The sequence below is a fragment of the Haliotis rubra genome, unplaced genomic scaffold (genome assembly GCF_003918875.1).
Source record: "Haliotis rubra isolate DU_JTF1 unplaced genomic scaffold, ASM391887v1 Scf1111, whole genome shotgun sequence".
Classification (NCBI taxonomy): domain Eukaryota; kingdom Metazoa; phylum Mollusca; class Gastropoda; order Lepetellida; family Haliotidae; genus Haliotis; species Haliotis rubra.
The window spans coordinates 1-19,761 of record NW_025765017.1 but is presented as its reverse complement, the minus strand read 5'-3'; the positions used below and the strand labels follow the sequence as shown (position 1 = coordinate 19,761).

General features: G+C 38.0%; 1 protein-coding gene across 1 annotated transcript; it reads left to right on the top strand.

The window, feature by feature from the left end:
- Positions 1–6,973: 6,973 nt before the first annotated feature.
- LOC124288518 lies at positions 6,974–15,680 on the top strand. The gene is made up of 4 exons (XM_046725042.1): positions 6,974–7,012; positions 7,839–8,096; positions 8,877–9,071; positions 15,038–15,680. Exons 2-4 carry the CDS (start codon positions 7,853–7,855, stop codon positions 15,238–15,240), a joined length of 642 nt encoding a protein of 213 aa, XP_046580998.1. The 5' UTR covers positions 6,974–7,012; positions 7,839–7,852; the 3' UTR covers positions 15,241–15,680.
- The last annotated feature ends 4,081 nt before the right edge of the window (positions 15,681–19,761 follow it).

Genomic DNA, 19,761 nt, shown 5'->3' with positions numbered 1-19,761 from the left:
ATCTTCCCGCTTGCAACATGCCAACGGCACGTTCACGTTGCACATTTGACAATCGTGGCATTTCAAGTACCGTTAGAACTGTGGTTTGAAAGTGTTTTTTTCAATTCTTGAGGCCAATGCAAACACGTGCATATGCAGAAAACTTCGATGCAAAGATCACGTGATCGACTGCACGTGCAAAACCTGATTTGGCACTAACGTCATTTGCACGAGGAATGGATGGGTTTGAGTGGGTTTTGCTAACGTTTTTCTAGAGTCGAAAGATAGGGATCCCATTTCGGATACATAGATGTATCATCAGAGAAAAATTATTCATTATTTTTCAAATTACATTTTGTGAAGTTTCTTTTTTGACTCAGTATATATCTGTGATCCTCTAGTTATATATAGTATATTTATATAAGAATATGTTCAACAAATGAACAGAATTAAGTCAATAAGAAAAAAGAAAAAGAAAAAACGCAACTTGAGTCCAATAAGTAGCGTCTTGGAGTTTGCTGTTCATAGTTATCTCCATATCTCCTGAAGATAATATTTAAACACATTATGTCACGTCTAATGGTCGCATCATGGACGTATGTGTTGTATTTTTTCAACAGTATAAGACACCACATAACACATTATGTGGATTGTCGTAACACATTTTAAACACCACACAACACATCATAGGCTTACCTCATCTATATGCAGTATTTAACTGAAACTTGAAACATAGTAAGATTTCGAATAAGAATAACACACTCCATCTTACTCGATGCATGGAATGTTTATGCTGTATCCCCTATCAGTGGAATAGCGAGATGGAGGGAAGTCTAGCTAGTGACGGCTGATAACACTGTCGATGTCATCGTACGGGTTGTTTTATAACGCTTATTACCCTCAGTTGTGGTTCCGTACACCCGCCCGTAGAAGTACCACGCATTGTCAATGCCGTCATGATTCTTAAGTCTATTAATAAGTGCGACATTAGCCTTTGTCACGTCATCCGAAAACCTCGCCTCGGATCTCTCCTGTTTTTGTTTCCTCAACCGAATTACTGTTGACTTTGCTTCAGATGAAGCAAACTTAATGAAAATGGGCTTGGTAATCGACTTATTGGCATGGTCGATTCTATGAATCGCCAATATGTTGCTATGGTCTACATCAAAAATTGGCCTTGGATTTCATCAAATCTGTGAATTTCTCTCTCAAGTCCTCATCCTCAGTTTGAGGTACATTAAACACTTTAATATTGTTTTCTCTTGAGAATTGTTCATTCTGATTACTTTGCTTGACAGCTTGATTTGCCCGCGCCTCTACTTCTGAAAAATCCATCTCCAAGTTGTTAAGTTTGACTTCTTTCTTCTTTCTCTTTTAAGTCCTTACGGAGTTGTTCAGTTTCATTTTGTAGCGCCATAACATCACTCTTGACCTGCCCATGCCAATTTCGGACACAACAGCCTGTGAAATTTCGGCTTTTAAGCTTTCTCTTAGAGATTTAACACACTCATCAAAAATGGCCTTCAAAAGTTCTTTAATTTTATCCTTTGTAGGCATTTCTGATATCATGTGACGAAGTTCTGTATTTCAACATTTATTTCAGTCAAATTAGTTTTTTTTTGCGGCATAGTTAATGAGAGAGAAAACAGCTGATAAATGAAAGTCAACACACCTGTAATCACCCCACTCCACGATACATGTATAGCACGCTTCACGCGACTTCACCTTTGACCTGCCACAGGTGAAAGATTCACACGTGGGTTGAGTTGGTTTTTTCAAAGTCAAAGTTTCAAGGGGGTAGTGGTCAGAAATTTCACAGGTATTATTTCGGTTGGTTAGAAACTTACGTTTTAATCCATTAGGGACTTACTCGGAACTCCATAAATAGCTTTGTAGGGCATTTTGTGCGAGAGCTGGCGTTCACATGTGCGCACACCTAGCCATCCAAGGGAGGCAATCTGTATGTTTCTTGTCATCAAAATGTCAAGACATAATTTGAAAATATCTATCTATTTATCTATGACCCCTGGTCCTCCTGAGAGGGTACGAAAGTCCCACAACTTTCAAAGTCAATTTCTACCTACGAAAATATTTTAATCGTAGAATAATTGTTGTTTTAAATAATGGCTAAATTTCACTACAATCGCCAGTGGCTGAAGGGATGGTGTAAATCCAGCTAGGGTCCATGCAGGTAGCCAAAGTACTGTCAGTCCCCATGGTCCCTAGCATGGTGATCAGCTTTCAGTTGCTGGCGATATATAGCCCATTTTTACATTGTATTGTCCAAACATAGTTTTCTACTTTTAAAGATATATGCTAGCTAGTTTTAACTCATTTTGTGATAATCTAGTAATTTTACTGTCCTTCGTTGACAGGGTTTTATATATTATATGTATGCATTATGAATTTAGAACTAGTTTTAGTCATGATATGGCTGAAATATTGCCAATGTGACTTCAATGTGAATTTTAACTCACTCACTCACTCTATGACCCCTGACATTATACTCGTTTACCTGTATGTTGTTTAACGCCAGATTCAGCAATTTTCCAGCTACCTAGCGGCGGCCTCTAAGTAATAGAGTCTGGACCAGACAATCCAGTGACCAACAACAGGAGCATCGATCTACGCAATTTGGATACGACATGTGTCAACCAAGTTAGCGGGCCTGACCACTCAATCCCATTAGTCGTCTCTTATGACAAGCAAAGGTTGCTGAGGACCAATTGTAACCCTTTTTAAACGGGTAAAGAGTCAGCATAAACACAATAGCTTTCAATAACACTTTGACATTGAGGACATGTTTTCAGTTAAATGGCTTGAGACAAAGGCCTGTACAAAGTGAATGTAGAACAACAGGTTAAGAATCTGAAGTGTTTCTGTTTGTTTCATTAGGTGGGATGAGGATCAATCTTAATGTGTTATTCTTTCAGTGAGACTTGGTGTTAATTGAACAGTAAGTGAGTTGTATTGAACGCCACTTCTATGCTGAATGCCGTTGGTTTTAACGCCACTTCGAAGTTAAATACAGTGAGTACTTTGACGCTATATGCAGACTAGTCGTACTAAAAATAAAATGTGAAATGCTGGATTTCGTCAGAGACAAAATCAATGTTAACTGAGGGATAAGAGTGAGTGAGTTAGTTAAAATTTCACGTCACATTGGCAATATTGCATATCGTGACGAGGATTTGAATAATAAAAAAAGTCGTAATGAATAAAGTCAAATTATAAAACCCTGTCAACGAAGGACAGTAAAATAACTAGAGGATCACAGATATATACTGAGTCAAAAAAGAAACTTCACAAAATGTAATTTGAAAAATAATGAATAATTTTTCTCTGATGATACATCTATGTATCCGAAATGGGATCCCTATCTTTCGACTCTAGAAAAACGTTAGCAAAACCCACTCAAACCCATCCATTCCTCGTGCAAATGACGTTAGTGCCAAATCAGGTTTTGCACGTGCAGTCGATCACGTGATCTTTGCATCGAAGTTTTCTTCATATGCACGTGTTTGCATTGGCCTCAAGAATTGGAAAAAACACTTTCAAACCACAGTTCTAACGGTACTTGAAATGCCACGATTGTCAAATGTGCAACGTGAACGTGCCGTTGGCATGTTGCAAGCGGGAAGATCAGTTATTGACGTCGCAAGAGCAATGGAATGCAGCCGTCGTACTGTGTATGACTTGCGAGGTCGTCTACAACAAACTGGCACCACTTCTGATCGCCCAAGGTCGGGTCGTCCACGTGTGACGTCACGAGCAGAAGACCGTCAAAATCGTCCTACGTCACCTACGTGACAGATTTCTGCCGGCTACACGAACCAGGGCTGAGATGTTTAGTGGTCGACTGTCCTCACAGACCATTCGAAATCGGTTGCGGGCTGCCAATCTCCATTCTCGACGTCCATATCGTGGGCCAATATTGACGCCGTTTCATCAACGTCAACGTCTGCTGTGGGCCCAACGTCACCTCCGATGGACCCAGAGAGACTGGAATCGAGTCGTCTTTAGTGATGAATCCAGGTTTACCCTCAGATTCTCGGACGGCAGGTATAGAGTCTGGAGACGACGTCGTGAACGGAATGCCCAATGTTGTGTACAGGAAGTCGACAGATTCGGGGGGCGGAAGTTGCATGGTGTGGGGTGCTTTCTGTGGGAACAACCGTTCCCGACTTCTGGTCACTGCTGCTTACCGCGACCAGGTGCTCACCTCTGAACTCGTTCCTTTCATGGCGGCTCATGGCCCAGGTCTACAGTTCCAGCATGATAATGCTCGGCCGCATACCGCGATGTTGACACGAAATTTCCTTCAAAACGCTGGAATCAACGTCATGGGCTGGCCATCGAGGTCCCCTGACCTTAATCCAATAGAGCACGTTTGGGATGCACTTGGGAGAAGGCTTCGTGGTCTTAGGAACCAGCCTCAGAATTTGCAGGAACTTGGCGCTGCCTTGCAAGAGCAATGGCGCAGAATCCCCAACCACGTGTTCACAAGCATCAGGCAGTCGATGAGGAGACGGTGTTTGGCAGTGGTGAATGCCGGGGCGGCCATACACGATATTGAACTGAGAAATTTCGCATTTTTATTCTTGTGACTTGACATTCTGTATACCCATGTTTTGGAACGGCGGTGTAGCCTAATGGAACTGATTATGGCATGTGTATCGAGTACATCACACAGATCTCAGCAATGAAATAATAACAATTTAACCATCTTACCATCTCTTGTTCTTTAATAGTGCCCTGAACAAAGAATGTGAAGTTTCTTTTTTGACTCAGTATAGATATAAAACTAGTATGAAAAACTATAAACATTCAACTATAGAAGACAATACAATATAAAAACAGGCTATGTATTGCCAACAACTGAAGGTAGATCACTTGGGACCATGGGGACTTACAGTACATTTGCTTCCTGCATGGACCCTAGCTGGATTTACACCATCCCTTCAGCCGTTAGCAATTCAGTCAAATCTAGCAATCTAGCATAAATTAAAAATGACACATATTCTACGACTAAAAAGGTGGTAAGAATAAATTTATCTTGAATGTTTGGGGACTTACGTACCCTCTCTCAAGAGGACAAAACTTTTACAGTACTTTAACCCCTTTTGAGGATACAGCCACTAAGAATCTCAGTTGCTAAGTTAAGCTATACAAGTTATAAAATACATCTATCTACAAAACATGTCAATCAAAATGAATCAATTAAATCAATTTCTTTTAAAAACCAATAATTAAATGAAAATTAATATTTGTAAAAAGAACCTTAACAGTTTTTACATTGAAATAGTTATCCCTTATGATGGAAAGTTCAACACAGTCAAGCAGGACATGCTTGACCGTGTTTCTCTCATCACAAGGGATGCAAAACGGAGGATCCTCACCTTTCCATAGGTATTCATGAGTATATCTTTGTGTGGCCAATACGACATCGTCGCATGATGACCTCGTCAAATCTGGACTGACAACCCAAGTAGTTGCAACCTGATGGATAAGGCATCTGGGCAAGAAGTATGCAACACCATGGTCCTCAGGTTTGGTAGGCATCATGATTTAAGTGTGGTATGCGATTCCCAATTTCTGCCTGAATGGAAGTGTCAAGACAAGGCAATTTAATTTCATCTATCGATGATCTAGTATCTTCCAATAACCATCAAATAGCAAAATCTCTTCCACTGGTTTACCCACCTGATACTAAGGGGGGACAAGTGAGACCGTATCAACTGTTTCAATATGCATAAAGATTCGGAGTGACAAGAATCTCTTCAGAAAGCTCTTTGACAAAAGTGATTATTTCAACTTTCCAATAGTCAACTTTCCTTATATGTTGAGTAATTCTCCAACCACTCCAACTCCAGCTCTGTTCTTCATAAGCATTTCTTAATTGACGGATTCCTTTTGAGATTTCCTGTGAGTATGTACATTGGTATCTTAACGCAAATAACATGTCTTCACGAAACCTTAATCCTCGATGATTAATTAAACATAATTTTGCTAGCCAATTATAATTTTGGGAATGGCGATAACATATTTACGTTGTTTGAAAGCACACACTAAAAAACCTTCAGTCAATAAGGAACCATTAGAATCCAAGAGTTAGACCAGTAGGACCTTATCTAAACTGAATAGGGAACATATAGTGTAAGTTTGTGATAATGGCAGCACGATTTAACGGTAGCATACTCTTGATACGGTCGGAATTGAACAATTCTTTAGAAAATGAAACGGGTTTTGTCGCTTTTAATATTACGAATGGATTATTGTTTGTCCATGTGTCTCGGTATGCATTTACTTTCATACTGCTTGTATATATTTTTGGATATTAAAAGCAAGGACGTTGCCGTGTGTAGGGTCGTTATTTTGTAGGGTCGTTATGGAGTGTGATACATTATTTTGTAGGGTCGTTAAAGACTTTGATAGCTTTCTCTTTTCAGGTCTACAGATAAATTATCTAATAATGTGTTTATGATGTCGGTCTAGGGATTTCCTAAGTTAATGATTCTTCTCTTGATGGAGTATTAGGCTTTTTTGTTTGATGACTTTTTGGTACAGTATGGTTGATCTAACTCAAACGAAGAATGAGGACTGTATGTGTCTATTATGAATAGACAATGCATGTCTAATACACCCGATTCCAGGTTTTAACCCAACCATTATCAACCTAACTTTTCATGTCTCAGTGGAGAGTTTTAGTGCTAACAAGTGCGTTGGAATTGTCTTTTTTTCTTTTTAGCGAGAACCGTTAATGGCATGTACTGAATTATGGAGCAAGTGGAACCAATTATAGTCCTTACTACGTCAGGCAGGTATAGATGAGTATGAGATTACTCTGCCGAAATCAATATGACACAATAATGAAGGCATTTATGATTGCATAACAAACACAAACGTTTCAATTACTTAAAAATGTTAATGTGACGAATGAAGGGAATGAAAACATATTTCGATTGAAGCAGAATGTATTTCCTGTACGTAAACCTTCTTCACCACACGTTTCGGAAGTGCTCTTCGTCACTTCGTAAGTAAGATTTTTGAGATACAAGTTAATGAACTTACACTTAACTAAGTATATATTTATAAAACGTATGCGTAATTATATAGCGTTAGATACTGCTATTAAACAGAGGGATGTTATCGGACTTCTGCTGTATCAGCCATACCCACTTTGTTAGAAATTTTAAAGTTGATAACTTTTAAGTACAGGAAAGTATCTGTTCAAAGATTTGCTCGATGTCTTCACGAAACATTGTCTCTAATTCATTAAAATAAATGATCAAATTGCTTAAAAGCATGTGCAGATATCGTGCATGTGAACAACTGCGTTCTGGTGTAAAGTTTTGTTAAGAATTCGCCAATTTTCATTGATTTGTTATCATTTATTGATTTTATTCACGAATTTGTTTAACAATACATCAGTTTATGTGGAAACAGTACCTTTAAACGGTATGGAATATTTGGCAAAAGTTAGTTTAGAATAGTTGCCTGAAGTAAGTGCCTATATTTGCATTAGTCTAAACTTATGAAAGGAAATCTGGATTAATTTAACAGGTAATCAGCTTTTAACAAAGCCCATTCTTTCTGAAAGTTTGAGAAACTTATTAACACGATCACCAATTTAACAGCTAGCATATTACATCTCAAGCAAATACTGTAAACTATGTTTATTATGAACATGGTTACGACGAAATGACTGATATAAAGAACTGTTATAAAATGCTGGCAACTTGCTTCACATTTTACATATAATGCTTATCAAGAACTACGAGTAACAAATATAATTGAGTGGTTCATTTAAGTACGTCATAACCTCAATTCACTGTAAAACATCACTATTCTCCAAATAGTCAAAGACTGGACCATGGCGCTCCTACGACTCCAGCTGCATCTGTCTCTGGTGCACTTCCTCCCCTCGGACATAGCTCCACCAACAAATGTGGACAACGTGTTAGACTGCTTCAGCTCTTGCTTGAGATACCAGCAGTGTGTCTCCCTGATTTACGACAGGAACAACAAACAGTGCTACACCTATCCAGGCAGGCTTGAAGTTCCCTTCTGGGGAGCTGACATCAATACTGACTTGGACATTTACAACACCAACAGAGGTAAGGGAGATTGTCTTGCAATCTGGTCAAACAGATTCGTGATACATAACACCATGAATGTTAAAATGCACATGTCGTTCACACGGAGACATTTTGCGTGAACACACAGTGGTGAATGAGTGGGTATGCATTTAAGCAATTTTCCAGCAATATCACGGCAGGGGCACACCGCACATGGGCTTCGCACATTGTAGCCATGTGGGGAATCGAACCCGTGTCTACAATGTGTCGAACAATCGCCATTTCCAAACCGCCTCTCTGAATATAACTGTCTGCAACTCAAGCTTATGTGATGCTTCTTGGCTAAATTCCCTTTTTTGAAATTCCCAAGCCTCGAAGTTGTATTAACGTGTATTCAAAATGAAGCAGCAGTGCATACGGAAGAAAAGGACACGACTGGCGCCCCTGGTTGTGCCTACTCCTTGGTTTGAATATCGTACACCCAAACACAGAAGGTTTTACTCCGAAAACAAATCAATGTTTGTTTCCATCAGTAGAGCCCCATTTCCGATGTCCCGGTCGTGATTTTGCTTCCATAAAATGACAAATGACACTTCGGACCCTTTCAGTCCAGTCATTGAGCCCAATACTTCATTCACTCTGTGTTACATCTGTATTTTACTAAACGTTGTTGTACTTTTTATGTTTCCTTGTCGAAAAGAGATGAGAGTACGACTGAAACACCATGTGGTATCACATTGTTTGATTAAATGGCAAAATTTCCATTTGGACGTACCTTTTTTTAGTTGCCGTGGTTGTAATAGAGAATGTTTATTTCAGATGGATATGGTTGTCCAAGTCATCTTGGATATGATTTTAATTCCACGGTGAATGCGTGTTTCAAAATACATGATGACGTTCAAACGACGCACTTTAATGCTGCTAGCATCTGCGTCGCCGACGGTGGTCATCTCATCAGAATCAATTCAAGTGCCAAGGATGAATTCTTGTCTGTCGTTTGGCCAACTGGATCTGGTAAGCAATCGCATGAAAAATTGAAAACTGTCCTAACAATGATGTTATAGAAGAAGAAATCTCTATTTTCTATTGTTTCAGTATTTGCATATTTCACTTTTTAGCAGCCACTGCACTTATGAGTAAATCTCATAATACACCCACGATTGAATATTTTACTGTCTCATGTCCATCTACTTCTGCAACTATTGCTTGATATCATACCAATGAAAACCCACAAAATATTGTCCATAGTCACAAAGAACCTCCACTGTAAAATGACCAGGGTGCCGTTCCACTAACCGATCTTAGCCCTACGCCAATCGTAAACCCCTAAAATCCCAATCTTAGCGTGACGTTACGATCGGCATACCGTTCCACTAACCAATCTTACCTAAGTCAATCGTAAAGTTAAGATCCAAATTCTAAGTTGCTCATGACCAACTTAGGATCGCTCAAATCAATCGTAGAGAAACCAAAATGGTGGCTTTCCTATTCTATGTGAAAAATAAGAGCGAGCATTTCACCGTGAGCGTCCCCTAAAATCCCCCATTAAATGAATTTGTATATTTCTGTGATGTAAACAAACACTGCACTGAAGCCTTACAAATGTCAGGCCAGTCTGACCACTGTCGTCATGGGAACACAACCGAGCGAGTCGGTGTAACACATTTGTACAACAATATTGCAACGTCATAGTTAAGAATAGGGACAGCCGTGAAGTGAACACTGTTCTGAAACAAAAAGATACAAATTTGTTTGATTTCACGTGCGCTTATTTGGTGGGGGATTCTAAAGGCAGGCCGCGTGTTATTCAAGACCACTGACAGATTCTAGATACGTTATAGAGGATGCCTCGTCACGCCTTGTTTATTCTGATTGACAAGGTTCAGGCACATAATAAAAGCTCTGACACAATTGACATTTTTTAAGTCCAGACTTAAAACCTGTTCTCAGTATATTACTTATAATCTCGGCTGTAAATACTCTCGTGTAAATTATCTGTACATAGCGCCTTGAGCATGCCCCAGGATGTGGAATAGGCGCACTATAAATATGCATATATTATTATTATATTATGCCTGATACCCAGCGTTCACACACACTTGCACCTGAAACCAAGGTGCTCAGTACCCCAATTTTTGGCTCTAGGTTTTTTCTCCACGTTTACACTTGGTTAGAAGAATACCCATGAAGGCCCGGATTAGAATATTGAACTTCAATAACCCATGCTTGTCGTAAGAGGCCACTAACGGGATTGGGTGGCCAGGCTCGCTGACTTGGTTGACACATGTCATCGGTTCCCAACTGCGCAGATCGATCCTCATGCTGTTGATCACTGGATTGTCTGGTCCAGACTCGATTATTTATAGCTAAGATACATAGCGTTCACTAACATGAACGCTCATGTTAGTGAACGCTATACATCTTAATTAGCTAAATTATTTACAGACCGCCGCGATATAGCTTGACTATTGCTGAGTGCGGCGTAAATCTAAACTCATTCACTCACTCAGTTGGTTCGTAAACTACTTCCATCATTTGCTAGACTATGAAAAGGGAAATAACTCGTGCCTCGCATTCCTCTATCTCTCTAACGAAAGAGTCTCCATCTAAGCTTGGATCGGATCGTAAGATCGGGACCGGCTACGATCGGCCTAAGATCGGTTAGTGGAACTGGTGTAACTCTTAGCTAAGACGATTGTAAAATTGGCGTAACTTGCTAAGATTGATCTTAGTTAAGATCGGTTAGTGGAACGGCACCAAGGTGTAGAAAGGGACCCCAAGTTTAGCCCGAGTAGAACAAAAACTACTACCGACATAAGAATTGTCCACTTCGATATCCATATATTAAAACGCGAGTTTCGGGGAATCAGCTCGCTTGGCAAGAGGTCTGCCCATACCAACCCACACACAACACAACACCTGAGTAAATAAACAAGGAGTTTATTACACAGCAGTCACTGAACGATCTAACATAATCAGTCAATAATAGCATAGTTTACAATTAATTATTAGAACATGATCAGAATGCAATCAGATATCAAAGTACATAAACATCACATGTAGATTCGTTATACACGACACATACTACATTAATCGCAATACATATTCCAATGTACACAACACTAGTTCAGAACTCTACACATGACCCCAGTGGGGGTTCATACAATCTACAATCACGGTCCCAAACAGCATATAGTATTCATGCACAACGTAATACAATAGTTAAAATATCCGACACACTCTATACATTCTATAATAGTCACAAAACAGTGTAGTGTCAATCAGTATGAAATACACAATCCTAAACTTCAATACAGAAGATATGAGACACATACTAAGAGATTGTTTGTTCCACATAAACCTGAAGGTACTGCGAGGGTTGTAACTTATAGTTAAGGTATTTACAATAGATTAAAGTTAACCTAGAATAACAATGGTATATATGTCAAAGTAGAAGAAAGTAAAGTTTCTTACCTGAGTAAATAAACAAGGAGCTTATTACACAGCAGTCACTGAACGATTTGTGACTGTGTGTTGTCCCTGTTTTATACCTATTCCATTTATCATAGATAATCCCATTTACTGATACACTGACGATAAAGTTGTTGTTGTGAACTTCAGTTGCTATATCTAAATCCTATTGCCTAACTCGACTGACGATACGGTGCCAACCACGCACTTAAGCTACTCTATCTTGACCGGATTATATGATAATTTTCTTAAACGTATTGAAGACATCGGTGTTGATAGGTGAAGTTCACAGTGAATTTGATTAGTTTATTGCTATCTGCAGACCCGGACCAGATACTGGTTTCGGATGTTCATTATCAATGTGACCCTTGGCAGTTTGAAGATTGTGAAACGTGGTCAGTTAATCTGTACATGACCAGTTTTCAATAATATATACTGTCATAAATATTGGTAAAACTTTGTCCAGTTTTACCGTGTTAATACATACATGTTGTCACGGACTGACCAGGATACTACTTTGATGAGTCTAAGTTGACGGTAGCTGATTTCTTACTCATCGCAAATAGGTACAAGGCTCTTTCCAAATTGTATCTGAGAGGTTAATCGGGCATTAGGTACGAGGCTCTTTCCAAATTGTATCTGAGAGGTTAATCGGGCATTAGGTACGCGAGAAAATGAGCTTACAAGAGTAAGGAACATTAAAATCTAACCAAACACAAAAGTTTATGTTTGACGTCAATGAGCCATATCGTGATTTTAACAAATTAAAAATTCATAATAAAATGCCATTAAATTATAAAACCCCTACTGTAAAATAACTAGATTATCACAGATAGAGAATTAAAACTAGCATGTAACTGTAAAACAATACAGTATATAAAAACGGGTTAGAGATCACCAGCAGCTGAAGATAGGTCGCCATACTAGAGACCATGGGAACTTACAGTACCTTTGCTACCTGCATGGACCCTAGTTGGATTTACACCATCCCTTCATCCGCCGGCGATTGCGGGGAAATTTAGCCATGATTTAAAATAACACAAATACAAATACTATGTTAAAAAGTCTGGTTAGTATAAATTTACCTTGAATATTTTGGGACTTACGTATCCCCACAGAAGGACAATACTTATACAAGACTACAACCCCCTATGAGGATACAGCCACAAACAATTTAATCTAAATTAAAATTTATAAATAATTTTCTAACAGATGACAATACATTTCTTTCTTATAAAGAATTCGTAGAAGTGTATGGGGTTGAAACAAATTTCCTTGAATATACAGGATTATTATCTTCATTGAAAACATACTCAAAAACAGAGTTCGTTCAAAATTAATATTCAGAAAGATTTACCTTTACCTCTCCAAATTTGGAAATACTACTCAAAGCTAAGAAAGGATGTGGCATATTTTACAACAGGCTTCTTCACAAGGAAGCTATACACCAAAAACTGCTTTATGAAAGTAAATTGGAAAAATAATTGAACATAGATATTAGACTTAATCTATGGAAAACACATAATTTTATACCATTTCGAGCATCTTATAGTGCTATGCACAGATGGCTTCAATATCGTATTATCATAGGATCCTAACAATAAAGATGTTTATAAATACAAACTAATAGAATCACCACTTTGTACATTTTGTGATGTTGAAATAGAATCGATCATTCATTTATTATATGAATGCAAACTTGTCAAAAAGCTGTGGCAAGATCTACTAGAATGGATTGAAAATGAAACAGACACCCATTTGAAATTAAACGCAGAAACCATTATTCTCGGATTCAAAGAGAGAAGAAATGATGTACTGAATGCCATGTTCATATTAACTAAAGAATACATATATTCTAGAAAGGTAGCAAACATTGTACCTTCTCTCGCTGGTCTGAAACCAAAACTGAATTACAATTACCAATTACACAAATTTAAAGCGTACTCTCACTGCAAATACGACACTTTTGTTACATTTTGGTCGTCTTGCCACAATCTATTTACATAGATAATGACTTTGTAATTTGACTCCTGTATAAAACAACAAATATGCTGACTTGTTAAATGTGCATGATATGCTGTACCCAGATCAAAAAGAAATAAAGTGACAACCCCCCAAAACAACAACAAAAAACAAACCAATCTAAGCTGCTAATTTAAACTACCTCTAATATATATATATAAATCAAAATCTATCAAGTAATTCTATTTATTTTAGAAAATCAATAATTATATGACATTAACATTAAAAATACCCTTCATTGTTTTGTCATTGGAAGCAATACCGTGTCTCTAATGAGACTAAGAACTAAGTACTACGTAACAGGCCCCAGAAATATTGTTAGTGAATGCATGAATGTTAAGAACACTTTTGAATCTTTTGAACAAGGCCGTTTTTGGAGCCAGAATAGCGAGAATTGGGATAATTTATACGTTTCCATGTAAGCATTTTATCCGCACTTGGCAATTAGACTGGGAACAAAGCAGTTCGAAAACAGTCCCAGTGTGGTGGACTTTGGAAATGTCCACCACACGTCGACCCGTGAAGATCCGGGTTTGAATTGTTCACAGTAACCCATGCTTATTGTAAGAGTGAGTGAGTTTGGTTTTACGCCGCTTTTAGCAATATTCCAGCAATATCATGGCGGGGGACACCAGAAATGAGCTTCACACATTGTACCCATGTGGGGAATCGAAGCTTATCGTAAGAGGCGTCTAATCGGTGGTTAGGCTCGCCAGCTTGGTTGACACGACGTCGTGTCATCGTATCCCATTTGAGTAGATCGATGCCAATACTATTGATCACTGGATTGTCTGGTCTAGACTAGACTATTTACAGATCGCCCCATATAGCTGTAATATTGTTGAGTGCGGCGTTAAACAACAACCAACCAGCCTCCACACGTAAAAAAATAAACAACAACAATAAAACAGTTTGGATTGTTCTTTTGGTCTTGAACATTTGCACCTACTTTAAGAGTCGTACAACGCTTTTACAAATCTTTGTGATACACGTTTATAACTAAATGCACAGATGTGGCATATCTGCTATAATTGCCTCAGATGTAGTTCGTTCGAAGTTAACATGTTAAAATGTCAGTAAGTAAAATTCGATTTGATCAAAACACCTGCAGTTCTAACTTTTACACGAGTCCGACAAATAAGACGCCCAGTTGAAATGAATGTGGCGTAACCATTGACCCGGAACAGTGAAAGCAATAACGACTCAATCGTTAATTTTCGTCAATTATCAAGTCAGTTATGTTTATATCTAGACGTCTATTATCTCTACAATTTGCTGTATGACCTCTCCAGGAGTGATTGTCCGGATAGATGATGAATAATTTGCACATATACAAATGGAAATACTTTTAGAGAAAAAGTAGGCACATATTGTGGGTTTTGTGCACAGCCAGAATTCTGATAAAACGTTGATGTGAAACTGATTGTTGAAATGTTTAACAGTTTTATGAAGCTAAACTAAATGATATCATTTACACATAATTTCAGTTCATGTCGATGGCGCGTGTAGAGGGGACGAAGGCTGGATTTACTCGAATGGTGACAACATAACCTACTTCAGGTGGAGGCCAGGTCAACCAAGTGACACCTGCGGCGTTGGATGGTGGAGGTGTCTGGAAGCAAACTCGTCTGGTTGTAACGACGTCTCATGTTACCTTCTTATGCCATTTATATGTGAAATCGACATATAAAGCAGTGTATGGTACACGATTTGTAATTTTACAAATGATTAATCATTTGGATCAAAGTGAACCGTATACAACAATAGCTTGTCATCGGTACGTTTTCTCCTCCTTCATTACTGTTCATTTTGGCGGTTAACCACTTCGATAACGATCGTTACAAACAACACGCAGGTATCCTCATGCTTTATTGCCCTTTATCATTCAAACATTAGAGCTTACTTTAAGCATGGCCTTTATCATGATTTGAATGTTGTTTTCACAACTTAAAGACTGACGCATGTACGTGCCTACATCACACGGCTTAGGCAAGCCGACTAAATGACTAAATTGTATGTTAGGTATTGTTGGTGAACTAAGCTTTTTGCTTTGTTGTAGGGGTTTTAGTGGGAAGAAGAGTATATGGAGAAGCTCACTGATCCACTGTCTGCTAATATCAATTATATCAACACGAGTTGATAAAGTTACAAATATCTGCGGAGGATATTTTTACTTTTATCAACGAGTGTTGATATATTCAATATCAGAAGACACGAGGGTGAAGTTCTATTTTTTTATTAAAAAATCTCTTTTCATTAGGTTTCAATGAAAAATGAACATCCCTGAACACGGTACTGCCATTAGACTTGTAGTGCAGCGATGTCATAGCATTGTGAGTCTTGTAATTGTTGACGTCAGGGTATCGTACAAAATCTACTGACAAAGCGATATCTCCAGTGGAACACAGTTTTTGATGATAAATTAGAATACTGGAAATAGTATTCTACGCAAAAATTGGTATTATTTCATGTGTTTTACTTCTTTGAACTGCAGTCCGTAAATCCATTGCACAGTATTTACAGGGGTTACAATGGGTGAGCTTAACATGGCATGTTGAGCAAACAACGCAGTTTTACACGATGGGTTCCTGTTTGGCGTTGACATAAGAATACAAAAAGTTTGCTCAGATGAACAATTAGTCAATTTAGGTGATATGAAGTAAAAAGCACATACCAAACGAACATGAAAATATTCTTCAGTAGCATTACCACTGTGCTTTTTACATATATTTACAACTGCATGAAATTTTCCTTTGCAAAACATCATAATAGCAACACTGGGACTGGGCCAATGATGGTCTCATTGACACAATGTATATACAATAGATGAACTTTTCACTAATAAATTGTTCTTTTAAAAAGGAATATGTCTATGAACATGTATTTTAATTTAAGTTGGTGCTCAATTTCTGTTGGAAACTGTCGTTACATCTCTGGAGTACAAGTGACAGGAATCCGGCTTTGTTTCCTACCCCAGACAATCCAGTGATTATTACCATGTCACGATGACAGAGCATGTGTTTATGAATCACTGATTAGTGATGATACCAGGTGTTCGCGACAAGGTGAGCGTATCCTGCACCACCGGAGGCACCCGTCATAAACATATGCTAATCATTTGTTCACCGATAATAATTTGGGAACGTACAAGTCAAAATATATCTTTATGCTTCGATCTAAATATGAGGCGGTCTCACTTGTCTCCTTAATTTCAAGTACTGACATGCACAACTTACAAACAAAACCTCGTTACAGTTTTATTCTATTATTAAGTCATCACTTACCACAGATTTGTACATCTTTGATCTTAATAATATTAAATATCGTAAATCACTGCTTATCTTCAGAAGCTGTTACAACAGGCTAGGAATACAATGTATTAGAAAAGGATTTTGTGATTATGAAAGCTCTGATTCTAAATGTGCTTTATATAATGTAACGGAAGATGAAATACAAATTTTATATTAATGTCCAATGTATCAAACTCTTCGTTGTGATGTACCTCTTATTTTCCAGCATGGTGGAAATATCAATGGTTTAATATCTTTAATGAATTCCAATGATCATAAATTCATGTTAGCAAAATATCTTTAGAATGTGTTTCGTATTCGAGGAGAAGTCCTTTGATACGCATGTGTATATTTTCATGTATATTTAATGAACTGTATAACAATAAACAAATTGATTGATTAATTCAAGTACAGGTGGGTAAATCAGTGGAAGGGTATTGGCTATTTGATGGTTTTTGAACGATCAAATTATCGAAGTTAATTCTTGGCCATATTACCTTGCAGAATACATATTGGCTTCATCCCATTCCTCTTCACCCAAAGTTAATGATGGTATGTAGATATTAATAATGCGGTTTCTCAGATCAGAGTATATTTGTTGGCATATGCTTATTAACGCGTCCCTTAACGATGACTAATCTTAACACGTTGTACTTGCAGTAGAAAAGGGTTAATGCAAAAATCTCTCGCGAAGAAAGTTTCCCTGGTGTGGTTGACCATGTGGTTTGGTATTATACGCAGTGTTTCTAGATTTAGAACGAGGTTTATTAGGAGGTTGTACTGTCTGTCAAGTTGTGTTATGTATGTGGTATAAATGAAGGGTATTACATACAGAGTGGCACAATTTACGGAGTGATTGAGTTAAGATTTTAAGTCGCATCGGCAATATTTCAGCCATATCGTGACTAAAACTAGTTCTAAATGCATAATATATACATATAATATATAAAACCCTGTCAACGAAGGACAGTAAAATTACTAGATTATCACAAAATGAGTTAAAACTAGCTAGCATATATCTTTAAAAGTAGAAAACTATTTTTTGACAATACAATGCAAAAATGGGCTATTGATCGCCAACAACTGAAAGCTGATCACCATACTAGGGACCATGGGTACTTACAGTACTTTTGGTACCTTCATAGACCTTAGATGGATTTATATCATCCCTTCAGCCGTTGGCGATTGTAGTCGAAATTGGCTATATATACAGAGTAGTGGTCTACAGGAAATGGTACTGTAGCAGAAGTACAATGCATGAAGCGGCTCTGTAAGGAAGTTACTGTACATTGACTGATATTGTATATGGAATGGTACGATCTATGAAGCAGTCCCATGTATTGAGTGGTTCTACATGTATATATGTTGTTACACTATACACGGAGCAGTTGTTTATGTTCAATGGTCCCATATCTGTTGTAGTGCTATAAAGTCATTGGTACTGCATAGGAACTATTAGAATGTATTCAGTGAGTGATGTATTTATTATTTAGTGAGTGAGTTTAGTTTTACGCCGCACTCAGCAATATCCCAGCTATATAGCGGCGGTCTGTAAATAATCGAGTCTTGAACAGCATGAACATCGATCTGCGCAACTGGGAACCGATGACATGTGTCTACCAAGTCAGCGAGCCTGACCACCCGATCTCGTTAGTCGCCTCTTACGACAAGCATGGGTTACTGAAGATTCATTCTAACCCGGACCTTCACGGGTCTATTATTTAGTACCAACATTAACTTTGGGTGAAGAGGAGTGGTAAAATATATTCAGTGATCCTGTATATGGAGTCATGCGATATATTCTATATACGGTGTAGTGGTATGTATTCAATGGTCATGATGCATCTTGTAGTGGTATATATAGGATGACCCTGTGTATGGTGTAGTGATATTTATTCAGTGGTCCTCTATATGGTTTAGGGGTTTGTATTGAATGGCCTTACACATGTTGTGGTGGTGGGTATATATATGGTGTTGTGTTATGTATTGAATTTCCTTATAATATGGTGTAGTGCTATGTATCCAGTGGTCCTATATATGGTTCTGTGGCATGTATTCAGTAAATCTATAATATGGTGTAGTGCTATGTATCCAGTGGTCCTATATATGGTTCTGTGGCATGTATTCAGTAAATCTATAATATGGTGTAGTGCTATGTATCCAGTGGTCCTATATATGGTTCTGTGGCATGTATTCAGTAAATCTATAATATGGTGTAGTGCTATGTATCCAGTGGTCCTATATATGGTTCTGTGGCATGTATTCAGTAAATCTATAATATGGTGTAGTGCTATGTATCCAGTGGTCCTATATATGGTTCTGTGGCATGTATTCAGTAAATCTATAATATGGTGTAGTGCTATGTATCCAGTGGTCCTATATATGGTTCCTATATATAATATGGTGTAGTGCTATGTATCCAGTGGTTCTGTGGCATGTATTCAGTAAATCTATAATATGGTGTAGTGCTATGTATCCAGTGGTCCTATATATGGTTCTGTAGCATGTATTCAGTAAATCTATAATATGGTGTAGTGCTATGTATCCAGTGGTCCTATATATGGTTCTGTGGCATGTATTCAGTAAATCTATAATATGGTGTAGTGCTATGTATCCAGTGGTCCTATATACATGGATTCAGTAAATCTACATGTATTCAGTAAATCTATAATATGGTGTAGTGCTATGTATCCAGTGGTCCTATATATGGTTCTGTGGCATGTATTCAGTAAATCTATAATATGGTGTAGTGCTATGTATCCAGTGGTCCTATATATGGTTCTGTGGCATGTATTCAGTAAATCTATAATATGGTGTAGTGCTATGTATCCAGTGGTCCTATATATGGTTCTGTGGCATGTATTCAGTAAATCTATAATATGGTGTAGTGCTATGTATCCAGTGGTCCTATATATGGTTCT

Bases quoted from the DNA above. Each gene is read 5' to 3' on its own strand.
- LOC124288518 (XM_046725042.1), top strand. From the start codon at position 7,853: ATGGCGCTCCTACGACTCCAGCTGCATCTGTCTCTGGTGCACTTCCTC. The intron at 8,097-8,876 runs GTAAGGGAGATT...TGTTTATTTCAG, and splicing joins CATTTACAACACCAACAGAG to ATGGATATGGTTGTCCAAGT. The intron at 9,072-15,037 runs GTAAGCAATCGC...ACATAATTTCAG, and splicing joins CGTTTGGCCAACTGGATCTG to TTCATGTCGATGGCGCGTGT.